The sequence below is a fragment of the Diceros bicornis genome, chromosome 13 (genome assembly GCF_020826845.1).
Source record: "Diceros bicornis minor isolate mBicDic1 chromosome 13, mDicBic1.mat.cur, whole genome shotgun sequence".
Lineage (NCBI taxonomy): Eukaryota > Metazoa > Chordata > Mammalia > Perissodactyla > Rhinocerotidae > Diceros > Diceros bicornis.
Genome location: NC_080752.1, coordinates 26,270,236 through 26,284,465, shown reverse-complemented (window position 1 = coordinate 26,284,465; position 14,230 = coordinate 26,270,236). Strand labels below are relative to the sequence as shown.

At 46.5% G+C, this 14,230-nt stretch overlaps 1 protein-coding gene across 3 annotated transcripts; it reads left to right on the top strand.

Annotated features, from left to right (window-relative positions):
- The first annotated feature begins 3,215 nt into the window (after positions 1-3,215).
- On the top strand, positions 3,216-12,236 carry RPL22 (ribosomal protein L22). Of its 3 annotated transcripts, none has more exons than XM_058552759.1 (4): positions 3,216-3,284; positions 5,224-5,328; positions 7,468-7,592; positions 10,326-12,236. In XM_058552759.1, exons 1-4 carry the CDS (start codon positions 3,231-3,233, stop codon positions 10,468-10,470), a joined length of 429 nt encoding a protein of 142 aa, XP_058408742.1. In that variant the 5' UTR covers positions 3,216-3,230; the 3' UTR covers positions 10,471-12,236. The 3 variants fall into 3 exon arrangements, with proteins under 3 accessions (XP_058408742.1, XP_058408744.1, XP_058408743.1); XM_058552761.1 differs by lacking the exon at positions 3,216-3,284 and adding an exon at positions 3,321-3,385; XM_058552760.1 differs by lacking the exon at positions 3,216-3,284 and adding an exon at positions 4,652-4,696.
- Positions 12,237-14,230: the final 1,994 nt, after the last annotated feature.

The following is a 14,230-nucleotide window of genomic DNA, read 5'->3' as shown; positions in this document are numbered from 1 at the left end:
CTGTGTGAGTTAGGAGTCCAGGGAGGGGTGGAGGCTGTGCCCATAGACTTGGGGAGTTGTATTTATTTATTTATTTTTTTTGTGAGGAAGATCAGCCCTGTGCTAACATCTGCCAATCCTCCTCTTGTTTTTGCTGAGGAAGACTGGCCCTGAGCTACCATCCGTGCCCATCTTCCTCCACTTTATGTGGGACGTCGTCACAGCATGGGCCGACAAGTGGTGCCTCGGTGTGCGCCCGGGATCCGAACCCGGGCCGCCAGCAGCGGAGCATGCACCTAACCACCATGCCACGGGGCCGGCCCCACTGGGGAGTTGTATTTAAAGGCATGAGCCTGGGTCATGCCACAGGTCAAGTGTAGATAAAGATGAGAGGAGCTCTGTGCCCTCCAGCCCTTCAAGTCCCGGCAGGAGGAGGAGGCAGCAGGGGATGGAGAAGGAGCGGCCAGTGAGGTGGGAGGAGAACCAGGAGAGCTGGTGTCCTGGGGCCCCGGGGCAGAAAGGTCAGCAAGGAGGAGGGAGTGACCTCAGGTGTCAGATGCTCCTAAGAGAAGCATGAAGAGGAGGCCTGAGAATTGACCCTGGTGCACAGCAGGAGGACATCACCAGGGACCTTGAAGAGAGCTGTCCTGCTGGCTGGGGCGCAAAAGGCTGACCAGAGTGGGTTCTACAGAAAACAGGAGGAGAGAAATTTCAGACAGTGCACAGAGGCAACTCTTCCAAGAAATCTGGTGCAAAGAGATTATCTCAGTCAGTTCAGGCTGCTGTAACAAAAATACCACAGACTGGGTGATTTAAATGACAGAAATTTATTTCTTACAGTTCTGGAGGCTGGGAAGTCCAAGATCAAGGAGCAGGAGATTTGGTTCCTGGTGAGGGCCCTCTTCCTGGCTTGTAGCCTTCTTGCTGTGTGCTCACATGGTGGAGATCTCGTGTTTCTTCACTTTACAAGGGCACCCATCTCATCATGGAGCCCCACCTTCATGACCTCATCCAAACCTAATCACCTCCCAAAGCCCCCACCTCCAAATACCATCACATTAGGGTTTCAACATATTAATTTTAGGGGACACAAACATTCAATCAATAGCAGAAAGGAGAGAAAAGAGGTGGTAACTGAAGGGGAATGTTGGGGGTCAAGAGATTGCTTTTCCTTTTTTAAGATGGGAGATGTTAAAGAATGGTTACATGCTGATGGGAATAATCCAGAGATAGGATACATTGATGATTTCGTGGGAGAGTGAGGGCTGTTGCAGTGAAGTCCTCAAGGAGGCAGCAGTATATGAGATTAATGCCCGTGTTGGGGTAGGCCTCAGATGGGGGTAAGCACACTTCTTCTATAGTATCAGGAGGGAAGGCAGAGTGGGGTACAGATGTTGCCGGATGGTTAGGTGTGGAGGTGAGAGTGTTTGAAAATTCTCTTTGCATTGCTTCTACGTTTTCAATGAAAGAGCAATGGAAGTCATCAGCTGAGAGGGAGGTTTGGGGGAGAGGGGTTGGCATTCTGACCAGAGGTGTGAAATAGTCACTTAGGATTTTAAGATTGCCAGAAGGCCCCAAGGGCTTGCTTGGGATTAGGAGTCGTATCATTCAGGAGAAGCCACACTTGTTTTTTTTTTTGGTGAGAAAGATCTGGCCCTGAGCTAGTCTGTTGCCAACCTTCCTCTTCTTGCTTGAGAAAGATTGTCCCTGAGCTAACATCAGTGCCGATCTTCCTCTCTTTTTTGTATGTGGGATACCGCCCCAGCATGGCTTGATGAGCGGTGTGTAAGTCCAAGCCCGGGATCTGAACCCATGAACCCTGGGCCGCCAAAGCGGAGCACACAAACGTAATCACTACACCACTGGGCCAGTCTCCACACTAGTTTTTTAACAGAATATAATGCAAAGGATTTTTAACCTGGTATAAGGACTTGTAAACTAGGTCACTGGAGGGGTGAGATAAGAACAGGAGCAACTGCAGGAAGCAGCTACCACTCCTAGGGTGCTGTATTAAACTGCGGAGGCTGGAAGGAGGGGCCTCGCAGGGGGTGGATGCTCGGGTGGGGCTAGGGCCTCTGAGGAGAAGAATATGAGGCCGGTTCTCCAAGTGTCAGAATAACTGCAAACTGCATTCCACTGCTGCTTCTGGAACCTCCCATCTTCCCCCTCCAGGATGAAGAAGTAAGATGGGTGACAGTGACAGAACAAGCAGGAAGCAAACAGGAAGAAGTCTCTTCCTCCTCCTCCAGCCTTGCAGTCTTCCTTCTAGCCCCCTATTGAAAGAACGTAACGGGGGGCAGCTGGCGAAGCAGAAATGTGGTTTGCAGTCAGGAATAGCAGGATCAGTTTGGAGCTTGGTCAACCGGCACAGTAGGCCTGATTTAAATCTAGGCCAGTCAGCATGGTGTATTTCCTCCCACCATGGTAATTGGGCTTCTACTAGGTGAGTACACTGCAGCCAGGTAAAGGGAGCGGAGGGTGTATGCAACTGAGTGATTACAATGCAGGACCCTGGAATATAACTGATAAGGACAGGAAGGGGTGTCAGTGGGTGAAAAGTAGTCCAGTCAATGGACTGTAGGCCTGGAGAGGAAGACCCTTGCTACTCCAGGGACGAGAAACGTCAGCGTCAGCATCAGCATCAGCATCAGCATCAGCATCCCTGGGAGCTTGCGAGAAATGCAACCTCAAGCCACTGAGACCTGCTGAATTGGAACCTGCGTTTTAACCAGATCTCTAGGTGATTTCTGTCTACATGCCAGTTTGAGAAGCATTGGCAGAAGAATTTTTGCAACTAGGAAACTAGAAGGCGTGACCTGGAAAGCTAGAAGGTGGTGATCGGAGGGTGGGGGGCTTGAATTTGAGATTGTGAAAAGCTCCAACTTGAGAGTGTACCTGACTGCAGCAAGGAAGGCTAGCGCAGAGACACACAGCCCCTGGGCTTCTCAGCTGAGCACTTTGGGTATGTTCTCGGGAATTGGGACTCCAGGGCCGGAAGGGCCTCACCTCCCCAAGTTAGTGGGGTCGACTCCCATCCCACTAGCTGTTAATTTATTGCTTAGCAGATTTCCTTATTTTTCTCTTTCCAAAGTAGAGCGAACCCCTTTATTTCTCATTGGGCTCGTCCAGTCAGGCTCCCCCCTCCGATCGTTCGCAGTGGGACAGGCCACCTGGCCTCCTTCCTCCCCCTACCACCCACCAGGCCTGAGAGACGATGGGCTTTGCATCCAGGGAAAACCAATCGCTCCCCGATGGTGCAGAACAGGGCGAAATGGTGGCGACCGAGGGGCGTGGCAGAGCGATTGGTACGGTCTGGGCCCTGCGTGCTCTGCGCGCTGCGGGCTCTTTGCGTCTGCGTAGTTCGTCCAACTCCCTTTCTGCCTCCGCTGCCGCCATGGCGCCCGTGGTTAGTATGGCTCCGCGTGAGGCCTTGGTTCCGGGAGAGGCACGTGGGCCTCGCCGGCCCGGCTCCTGCCCAACTCGCGCAGGACGGCGCACTGCAGCGGCCGGCCGGGGCTGGGCTGGCAGGCGGCCGGAGCGGGCCAGCGCCGCCGGGCCCGGCACGTTGCAGGCGGAGGAGGCCGTAGCCCGAGGCCGAGAGGGAGACCCGGAGCTCTCGGAGGCCGCGGCTCGGGCCCCTACCTGGGGCCGGCGGGGAGCTGGAGCGCCGAGGCTGCGGCCCTTGGAGCCCGGCCGGCGTCGGGCAGTCGGCGTCTGGGCCTGGTTACCTGGGCGGAGGGCGGGGGATGAGGAGTGGACCTGCCACTTCTGGGAGCCGCGCATCCGGGCAGCCTGCGGTCGCGACTCGGGGACGAGTGGGAGTGTCCACGGAAGGTGGCCTGGCCGGCCTGTGTTCGGAGAGACGCCAGGTTTTGAGGACCCCTGTAGCATGTGCCGAGGAAGTTAGTTCGTCAGGGCGCAGCTGTACAGACCCTTATTGGTGTAGGGCGAAGGTCCAGTTTCATTCTTTCTTAGCCGGGCTGGTACTGGGCTGAGCGGCGCCCTCATGTCGCTCTGCCTGCGGATCGTTCTCCTTCCAGGTTCCTAGGGGAAGGTTTTCCTGTCCTCCTCCTCTGTTGGGACACCCTTGTGAACATTTCCGGTTCACCCACTCTTTCTGCCTGGGTGGGCTTTTAACGCCTGTATGCATTTGTATGCTTTTGGTTTAAAACCGTGATGGGAGCTATCAAGCCCATTGTGGGCAGGTCTTTTACTTGCTGATTGAATTTTCCCGGGGCTAGATCTTACAGCAGTCCTTTTGATTGTTACTAGAAAGATATGTCTTAGAAAGAAAAAAGTCATTTTTGCAGTAGTAAGTGTTTGAAAAGTTCGCCCAATTGATACAAGTTTTAGATGAAGTTCTTTTAAATATGAAGGGAGGTAAGATGTGTTGTTGGAAAAGTCTTTAGATTCTGCAAAGCTTTTTAAAGTGGAAGTGCAGGTAAGTGGGTTGTACAAATGGTCTTTTAATGGTGTTGGAGTTTGTAGAGGGAGAATATTAATATAAACTTCTTTGTGAGAGTAAAGGAACTGGAGCTTTGTAGGATGTGCTCAAACTGATAGTTTGAAAGTGCTAATTCATAGATTAGGTCAGTCAGAAGGCCAGAAACTGTTGACAGTAGTGTTGAGATTAGAACCTAAGTTTTAGCCTTAGCCTTGTTCCAGCTGGGTTAGACGTGCTGCCAGGATGTGCAGTTCCCGGTGCAGTTCTGAGAAGGTGGGCGAGACAGGATCCAGGGAGAACACCTAAACCGGATCAGGACTCTAGTCTGGAGAGTTAGGACAGGTGTTGATTTCAGATTAAAATTGTTTTAGGTATGCAAGGTGTTTGTATGCTTGTGCCCTAATCCTGGAATGAAATAAATGAGTATTTCTTGAAACTTTTATTTTGGAAATTTTAGGGCAAATAAAAGGAAACGTTCATTTTATTGTGGTCTGTAAGCTAACAGACCTTGGTGCCCATAGAGGATGGGAAGGTTGGAAAGTATAAATAGGTCAAGAGTGCTAGAATGGTTTCCCCTTCAAAGGGGCATGACCCCAGGCCCCTAAGTTGCAGAGCAGCATCTTGGGTATTATTCCTCCTCCAGTCTTGGGCACAGCATGGCTCTTGGCGCCCTTCAAGGGAACCCAACTCCATGGGTTTTGCATTTGTATGTGCTTTTACGCCTCTGGCATTTTTGGTTCTGTTATTTATTTTTTGAGTTGGTTTCGACTTCATCTCTTACCGTTTGTATACTTTCTTAGAAAAAGCTTGTGGCGAAGGGGGGCAAAAAAAAGAAGCAGGTCCTGAAGTTTACCCTTGACTGCACCCACCCTGTAGAAGATGGAATCATGGATGCTGCCAATTTTGTAAGTTATACCCTTGGTGCCACTCAGGACAGTATTGAACCTTTTGAGATATTGCTGAGAAAACCTACAGGAGCACATTTCTGTTTTCAGGCTCAGAGGCAACTCTGCAGATCTGGCTCTAACATTTAACTTTTCATCTGGTCTAGTTATTTGTTTCTAAGTCTTGCTTTCTCGTATGTGTTACAGAGTTGTGAGGAATAAGCGAGATGGACTCTAGCACATCATTACCTTATTTTCTTCTTTTCCTCCTTTGGTTTCCAAAAATGATTTCACTTAAAAGTTACTAGGCAACAGGCAGACTCCAGTGGATCCAGTGTCCCCTTTGCGCTTTGCCGTGTTTAAGCATAGGCTGTGGGCCTTGATCCTCACCTACAAGGGGCTGCCTCCGTCATGGGCCTGACTACTAGGCTGTGGAGCGTTGGACAGAAGGCAGCATCTCCTCAAGCTTTCCATGTTATTAAGCATCAGAGCTTCAGTGTTTTGTTTTGTTTTTAATTTTATTTATTTATTTTTTCCCCCCAAAGCCCCAGTAGATAGTTGTACATCATAGTTGCACATCCTTCTAGTTTCTGTATGTGGGACGCGGCCTCAGCATAGCCAGAGAAACGGCTCATCGGTGTGCGCCCAGGATCCAAACCCGGGCTGCCAGCAGCAGAGCGCGCGCACTTAACCGCTAAGCCATGGGGCCGGCCCAGAGCTTCAGTGTTGACGTTAAAATATTCTGCTTGCTGACTTGTAATTGAAGCTTGGTTTTATTCAGACTTGCTCTGTATTGATTTTGCCCTTATATTTGGCCCCATTCCCCAATATCCCTCTATTTCACTTAAATCTAGAAAAGTTAACCTAATTGCCACATTTTGACTCTGCAACCTGGTTTTGGCATTTTACTCTTTTCTTTCTCTTATTCTTCTTCTCCACACTTGGGGAATTCAGATTTCTTATTGTGCAGAAGCCTCCTAAATTTACATTTGCACTTCAGCCTCCAGAAGGTCAACTATTGCCAAGATGGTATCATTACAACAGAATAATTAGAATACAAAAGAATAATTTTGAAATAAAGAAAAAAGCTCGGCTTATGGCCACTAATTACACAGAATGGAATTCAGGCACCTTCTTGTGCTTCACTGCCTTTCGTGTCCCTGCACTGCCCCAGAAGTCCTTCAGTTGGCTCCTTAGTTCTCTCTCTCCAGTGTCGTCTTGCTTTTATCTGTGGCCTCCTTTCCCTCCTAATTTCTGTGGCTTCTTCCAGTTTGTCTCTCTGGTGGCCCTGTCCTGCCATCATTCCCTCCTCCCTTCCTCTATGCTCATCTGTGTATGTGATTGTCTTTCCTTCTAGAAGCCTCCTTAGGATAGAAAACTTGAGTCGTTTATGAGTCTAAGATGCAAAAGGCAAGATTTCTGATCTAATCGCTCTACCCCATGATCAGTTGACATATTGTGTATTGGAGTTTTTAAGTAGACGATTGAAGGAGTTTGGAGCTGAAAGGGACTTAATATCATTGCAACAGCGAGAAAACCAAAGAATCCTCCTTTTTGGACAAAGACCCCTAAAGCCCATGGAGGTGAATGACCAGCCCAGGCTTCCACAGGGGTTTGCCAAGAGTCCACCTCTGGGCTACTGCCCCTTCTGTACCATGCATGTGGCCCCTGAGCAGAGATCTGTAATTGTTTTGGTCACTGTATGTTTTTGTTCCTTCTACTAGGTTGAAGACTTCCTTTCTATGATCCTACTGAGGACAGTGCTCTATACTCCTTAGGTTCAGAAGTGGCTTGCAACCTTGGTTGCCTGCATGTTGTAACAGTATGGCCCTGGGCTTCCTGTCTACGCTTGACCCGGGAGTCAAAGCCTTCCATAGAGAGGCACGTTGGACCTTGTGCGCCAGCAGTCAATATGTTCACGCGAGGGTGTTGTTTTCATATTATTCTTGTAAATCAAGTTGAATAGTGTCATTTTCTAATCGCTGCTCCTAGATTTCAGACCTTATTTAATAGCTAAAGATTTGCTATCATTTTTTTTTTTAAGGACTGAACATTTAAACAACCAAATTTGTTCGGTGTTAGGAGTGTAAAAAATAAAATTGCTGGTGAGAAGGGTGAACCTGTTGCTTCACTAATTGGTCTATTTAACGATTTCTATAGGAGCAGTTTCTTCAGGAGAGAATCAAAGTGAATGGAAAAGCTGGGAATCTCGGTGGAGGGGTTGTGACCATCGAGAGGAGCAAGAGCAAGATTACTGTAACTTCTGAGGTGCCTTTTTCCAAAAGGTATGGGTGCGAGATGAGTGTCACTTGCCTGTGTCTTAGTGCTGAGCTTCCCACCCTCGGCCTGGACAGGAATGCTGCTGCCTGTAGAGAAGTTTGTTTTGTGGTTGCATCTGTTACTTCTGGAACAGTGCCCAGTGCAAGGAGGCAGTGAATGAATGAATGTTATTATGGTAGTTCAAAGTATTCAACTTTTGGTAGTTTTAAAAATTTTGTTTTGCATAGGCTGAAGTATTTTAAGCAATAAAGGCACTCAGACTGGCTTAGACTGTATTCTAAATAATGAAGATATTGCTTCCTCTGCCTCTAGATCACAATGAAGAGCTTTTTTTTTTTTTGCTGGGGAAGAGTTGTCCTGAGCTAACATCTGTTGCCAATCTTCCTCTTTTTGCTTGAGGAAGATTTGCCTTGAGCTAACATCTGTGTCAGTCTTCCTCTGTTTTGTATGTGAGTTGCTGCCACGGCATGGCCACCAATGAGTGGTATAGGTCCCCACCTGGGAACAGAACCCGGGCTGCCGAAGCAGAGCACATGGAACTTAACCACCGGGCCAGCTGCAGAAGCTTTCATTTCTAATTCTATGTATTTTTTTTTTTCCTGTAAGTACTACTGTAATTGGACAAGGAATCTGAAATCTCAGTTTAGACTGAAGCCACTCCATTTAGTTTCTGTGAGCCCATTTTTTTCTAAGTTAAGACATCAATTCACTTGCCCTGCTGTATTATATAGTTTTTGTTTTGAGGATAAGGTTAAAACACTTTCTTTTTTTTTTTTTTTTAATATTTTATTTATTTATTTTTTTCCCACAAAGCCCCAGTAGATAGTTGTATGTCATAGCTGCACATCCTTCTAGTTACTGTATGTGGGATGCGGCCTCCGCATGGCCGGAGAAGCGGTGCGTAGGTGCGCACCTGGGATCTGAACCCGGGCCACCAGCAGCCGAGCGCGCGCACTTAACCGCTAAGCCACGGGGCCGGACCAAAAACACTTTCCAAGTCACTAAAGAATTGGACATGTGTATACTTAGCTCCTAGCCCAGAGCCTGGGATATTGTATTCTTAGGAGCTCTTAATCAGACTGAATCGAGTAGTGGGAAATTTGAAGATGTGTTAGGACAAAATGGTTATAGTTAAGCCTTTGCTTTTATTTTTAACTAGAGCAGTCAAGAGGTGACTTTAAAGCTTAAGTGAAGTACTCATATTCTGCCAGCTGAGTTATTTGTGTGGAAGGCGATGTGATAGAGAGACCGGTGCGACTAACTCGCTGGGCTTCCTCAGAGCCCGTGAGGAAGGTCCTTCTGTGACCCATTTCCTTGTTTACCAACCTAGAGTGAGACTGTCCCCCAACACGTCTCACTTCCGTTTTCACAAATTTTCTCTTTTTTACCCATTGGAGAAGGAAAGGAGCCTTAATCTTCTATTGAAGCTTTCCTTTCTTGATGATAACAGTTTCATTTTCTGGAAACGTTCAGGGTGTTCCTAATGTAGGACTTCTTGCTTGTCTCTGAACGTCTGCAGCCTTTCACCTCGCTTCCACTCGACATTCTGTTATGAAAACTTTCAAACCACTGGAACTTTTGAATTAACCACCTCACCTGAATACAAAATGATAGAAATAATAAATGAACAAAAAGAATAACTTCTTAGATGGAACGACCAAATTGATTTATTTTTATGTAGGGAAAAGTGGATAGAATTGAACTGAGATCTTCACCTTTGTGAAGATTGCTTTGTTGGTGTAACACTGTTGAACAGTATTCATTTCTTGGAGATGGTGAGTTGGTTGTTTGGTTAACATTTGGGTCCTTGCTAATATGTCCGAATTTGCCTGTGCTTCTCATTTAGTCCTCATAACAGTCTGAAGAGATGTTAAGTATCATGAGTCCCATTTTATAGAGGGAGAAACTGAGGTTTGGAAAGGTTAATTTGCCCAGCAGTGGATTTGCTCGGCTTCTGTTCCCTCTTCTCTTTATGGCTTTGGGAAGATGCTGGACTAGATAAACCTCAGGGATTCATAAGCAAACAGGTGGGAGAAGAAACAACATGTGGGGTTTATGTTGAGCACAAAAGCCCTTGCTGCCTTTATATAAATAGCAAGTTTCCTAATGAGCAGTTGGCTGTGGTGCCTGCTCAGCTCTCGCCCAGGCTAAGGCGGGCAGACAGATTAAGAAAGCTGAGTGCTCTCGCTCCAGCGCTGGAGTGCAAGCAGTGGCAGGGTGGCGCCCTCTTCTGGGGCACTGGGTGGTAAGCCTCACATAGCAGAGATGAGTGTATGTAACACAGCCCTAAGAAGCAATCTCAGTAACCTGAACAACCTCAAAAAGGAGGCTTGAATCAATGAGGTGATGTATGGAAAGTACTTGGAGCTCACTGGAAACCCAGTGATTTCTCAATACAGGCTATTAAGGTTGTGCTTAATTGTCAAATTACTACCATGATATCTTTCTCCAGTGGTTGGTAAAAGCCATTTTATAGGCGTTTGCTGTTGTTTAATGGACGACTGTTACATCTTCTTATCTGTTCTCATTTTTATTGCTAGTTTAGATGAAACGTGGCTGGTATTCTTGTTAGAACATGGGCTGGGTATATTTGCTTTATCTTTGCCATTTTTTGAGCAGTGGGAAAACACCTTGAATTGTAATGATTTTGAACATGTGGGTTTCATAAAAGTTACATCGTTTCAGAATGCAAGAAGGCTGTGTGTCTAGTGGAGTTCTCAAGTGTTCTTTCTCTGCAGGTATTTGAAATATCTCACCAAAAAATATTTGAAGAAGAATAACCTACGTGATTGGTTGCGCGTAGTTGCTAACAGCAAAGAGAGTTACGAATTGCGTTACTTCCAGATTAATCAAGATGAAGAAGAGGAGGAAGATGAGGATTAAAATTCATTTATCTGGATATTTTGTATGAGTTCTTAAATAAAACATGGGAACCAAATTGGTGGTTATCCTTGTATCTCTGCAATGTGGACTGAACAGAAAATTAGAAATCATAGTAAAAGGGCTTCATTTGGGCTGCCATTCATTTATTTGTAATTAGACTTTTTTTCTGCTGGAAAATTTCAGTTCTCATGGTAGCAATACCAGAATAGAAGGGTATGGCTCTTTAAGGGAACTGCCGGCAATTTGACGCTGAGGAGGTGGGTAAGGATGTGGAGCTGTGAGCTTCCGTTTGTCACTATTTTACTTTAAAAAGTATGACAGTTTTATCTGGTGCTTTTCTCAAAGATTCAGGAATACAAACGTGGGGACTCAGTTCACGGAAAGCAAAACCAGTGACTTCCTTCTGGGGTTCTCTTGCAGGAAAATGGCAGTGGCGATAAAAACAGGGCTCTGGGGCATTTGTCTTTTCATTTTTGATTACACATTATTCTTCGTGAACACAATTATATATGTTAATCCTTTGTCTTCCTATAGAAGTAAAATGTGGTCATTTGGTGTTGCTGCATATTCTTCTATCCCTCAGGAAAGGGTTTGGAGAGCGATTGTAAAAAGTGCCAGGTTTTAAATTAAGTAAAATGAATTTGTAAATAATCATTGTTTCTACAAGTCTTTGCAACAAACTCACTTTGGCCCCCAGCAGAGGGAGCTGGAGATGAGGGAGAGTAGAGCTTCCGGAGGTGGATGGTGTGCCTTTCCCGGCGGCGTTGATACCCAGAGCTCTGGAGTCTTCACTGGGCGGGCAGGAAGGAGAAGCGATTGGGAGACAGTTGCTGTTGAGGAGACGAGAAAGAAAGGTTGAGATGCCCCCGGAACAGTCGCTTTCATGCCATTTAGGCCATGGCTGGATTTAATGTCAGAAGTCATTCTACAAACTGACTTTAAGTAGGACCAAACTGAAAGTGGTGTTTCTGCAGAAAACCGGGTCTCGTCTCAGGGTTTGGTTGCCATGTGTGTAGACGCTAGCGATCTGTGAAAGGTTATTAATGAGGTTGTAAAGATGTAATTGTTGCTGACAGAAAATCAAGAGTATACTTTGAAAAGAGACCCTGATGCCTTATGGTGCCCTTCTAAAATCTTCTAAACAATTCTGCAGAACTGTCTGCATTGTCTTAAAATTACGGTGTATAAAATTCATGTTTTTAAGAGCTTGCCTACAGCTAATTTCCACACCTGAAATTCTTGAGCTCTGCTAGTCACATAGCTGGAAATTAAATGTTTGAGTCCTGCCTTGGCTCCGATTTAACATTTGGTGCTCCTTGGATTGAATTTAACATGTTGAGGCTTTGCAATTTCATTTGTGGTAAAGGCTCTAGCATTTTCTATTTCTATGCAAATTTCTTGAAGCAGAATCCTTTGCCTGTTTCTCTGCCCTCACAGAAGGCAGGGTTTCTTTCAAATTAAACTGAGGCATCAGTTGCTCTTTGGCACTGTCCCTTACCATGATCACTAACTGTTAGTAAGTTCATGACTTGGGTTTGCAAATTTTACTTGTTTGCTGCATTGATGTTCCATTATAGTAATTCTTAGTTTGGTTGTAAAAAATTAACCCTGGGCTGAAATTAGCATATAAGGTTTTTTTTAAGCTACTCCCAGATTCTAAAACTTGTAATAAAATTGAAACTCATTGGTTTTTCTATGCCTTTTTGAACTCTTGTAATTGAGTTTTGATCACATTTTATATTAAAGTGGCTAACACATGGCTACTATTATTGTGCAAGGCTTTTTTCTTTTTTAAAGCATTGGCATGTTAATCTGTTCAGCAACAAAAATTTTGTCCTCACTGATTAATTGCTGTACCGACAATGACCTTGGTTTTCATTAAGCTTGAGAAAAAAATGTGTCCTTTGTTCCCATTTTTTCACCTTAGTTGTGCTGCTGTGCCTCAGTGAGATTCTGGAGTTGACTGTAACTGAGCTCTCCATGTAGAATTTCTTCAGATTCAGAGCCAGGAGGATAACTTTGCAAACAAATGACTTTTTGTGATGGGGGATGTGTCATGTGAACCTGAGTCCCGTTAAACCCATTACACCAGCTGTGCTTGAACCCCATTTTAGACCAATTTCATTTTTATCTGTCTTGCCTCGTGGCCCACCTGCCAGATCTGAAATATTCAAGGCACAGGACCGGATTGGGTCATGGAGAGTTTCAAGCTGAGATTTAAGTTCATAAAAGTGAAATAGGCAGTTGGTACAGTCTCGTTTTCAGCTGGCTCTGGTTACCAACACCATCTCTCCCTTGGCTTGATCCATACCATCTCTGTCGGAAGACTAAATATTTGTTTTTTTTCCTTAAAGCCTCAGCGACCCCTTTCTCCCATGGCTTTTTCAGGGGTGAAACTGTGCTCTTTTCTAAGTCATGTCATCCTCTTAGCTCTTCAGGAAGAGGTCCTAACTGTTCACCAGTGGTGCCTAGCACAGGTGTTGAGAAACATTTGTGTCAGAAACGGAGGAAAGTGGCGGAGTTTAATCATATCAAATATTTAAGAGGGTCAAAATTACAGAATGTTCTGGGGTATTTAGACCTCAGCCTTTTTAGGGGACATGATTTCTTGGAGGGTGAGCAGGACCCCAGTGAGCGGTGACGGGTCCTTGGTCAAGTCGCTCGTAGCCTCAGGAGAGCCTGCAAGTTGGCTTTGGCAGCTTGCTTTCATTTCCTTCCTCTTGCTGCCAGGTCCTTGTGACTTCTGGTGACCCCCGCCACCTTATCGAGTGCTGGAAGCAGACCGGTGCTTGGCCCCTCCCTGTGAGGGGCACACACACCTAGGATGTGGGGTCCTGACGAGACAACCACAGATTTGGCAGGACCAAGCAGACAGACCTGCCTTTCGATAAACTCAGAACACGGGGCTGGCAGGGGTCAGAAGCCACCCCGAGGGAAAAGGACCTGGGTAGTCTCCTGCTGGAGGTGTTGGCTGAATCCCGGTAATGGGCCTCTGTTCTTTGCGGTAATACGCTGTGGAGGTCACTTCTCTTTCTGGAGGGAGAGGAAGGTAGGAAAGAGGCCTGTTTGGGGGATTTGCCATCTTAGCAAGGAGGTGGTGTGGAAGGAGGCAGGTGGAGGGCTGCCTCTTAAATGATGCCATAATGGTGTTTATCTCAGGGAAGAAAAATTAAGAATTTGTAATCCAGACATTTTCCTATCTTTCCTATATTTGGGAGGATTTGAGAATCCACATTCTTTTTTCTAGGCTATTTCAGGCCTTCCTAAAACTGTTAAGGCTGCGCTGACCAGCTGAGTGAGTTAGCTGCTACCACAGTTCCCAGAAAGAACCTCTAAGATGCTTTAATTGAAGTCAAGTACTTCGCTTCAGGGCCATGGCCAGGAGTCTGCCTTTTTGAGAAGCCCCTCCCCCCATTCCCAGCAACCGGAAGAGATTTGGATTCAGGTGGGGCATGGCCCTTGCTTTGAGAAACAGGCTTCAAGTACAAGGGAGGTCTTGGTGGGCAGGGGGCGCTCACCCTTCATTTCAGAGGACCCTGCAACCATGCGAGTGACAGTCTCCCCCATCTCCGATGAGAGGCTGCAGAGTTTTCACCCCAGGGCACTGGCTGGGAGGGGTGTAGGAACAAGCACTTCACTGCAGAAGCCTAGGGTCATGTCAGGGCCATCAGGTGGCCACACTGGGATATATTGCTAAAGGAACCGGCCTCAGGCAGGACTTAAGGGGTGCCTGTGTGACAGATTCCGGAGTTGAGTGGGG

Excerpts from the sequence above, each read along its gene's own strand:
- RPL22 (XM_058552759.1), top strand. The coding sequence starts at position 3,231 with ATGGTGCAGAACAGGGCGAAATGGTGGCGACCGAGGGGCGTGGCAGAG. Across the intron at positions 3,285-5,223 it reads GGGGCGTGGCAGAGCGATTG|AAAAAGCTTGTGGCGAAGGG; the intron begins GTACGGTCTGGG and ends ATACTTTCTTAG. Across the intron at positions 5,329-7,467 it reads TCATGGATGCTGCCAATTTT|GAGCAGTTTCTTCAGGAGAG; the intron begins GTAAGTTATACC and ends CGATTTCTATAG.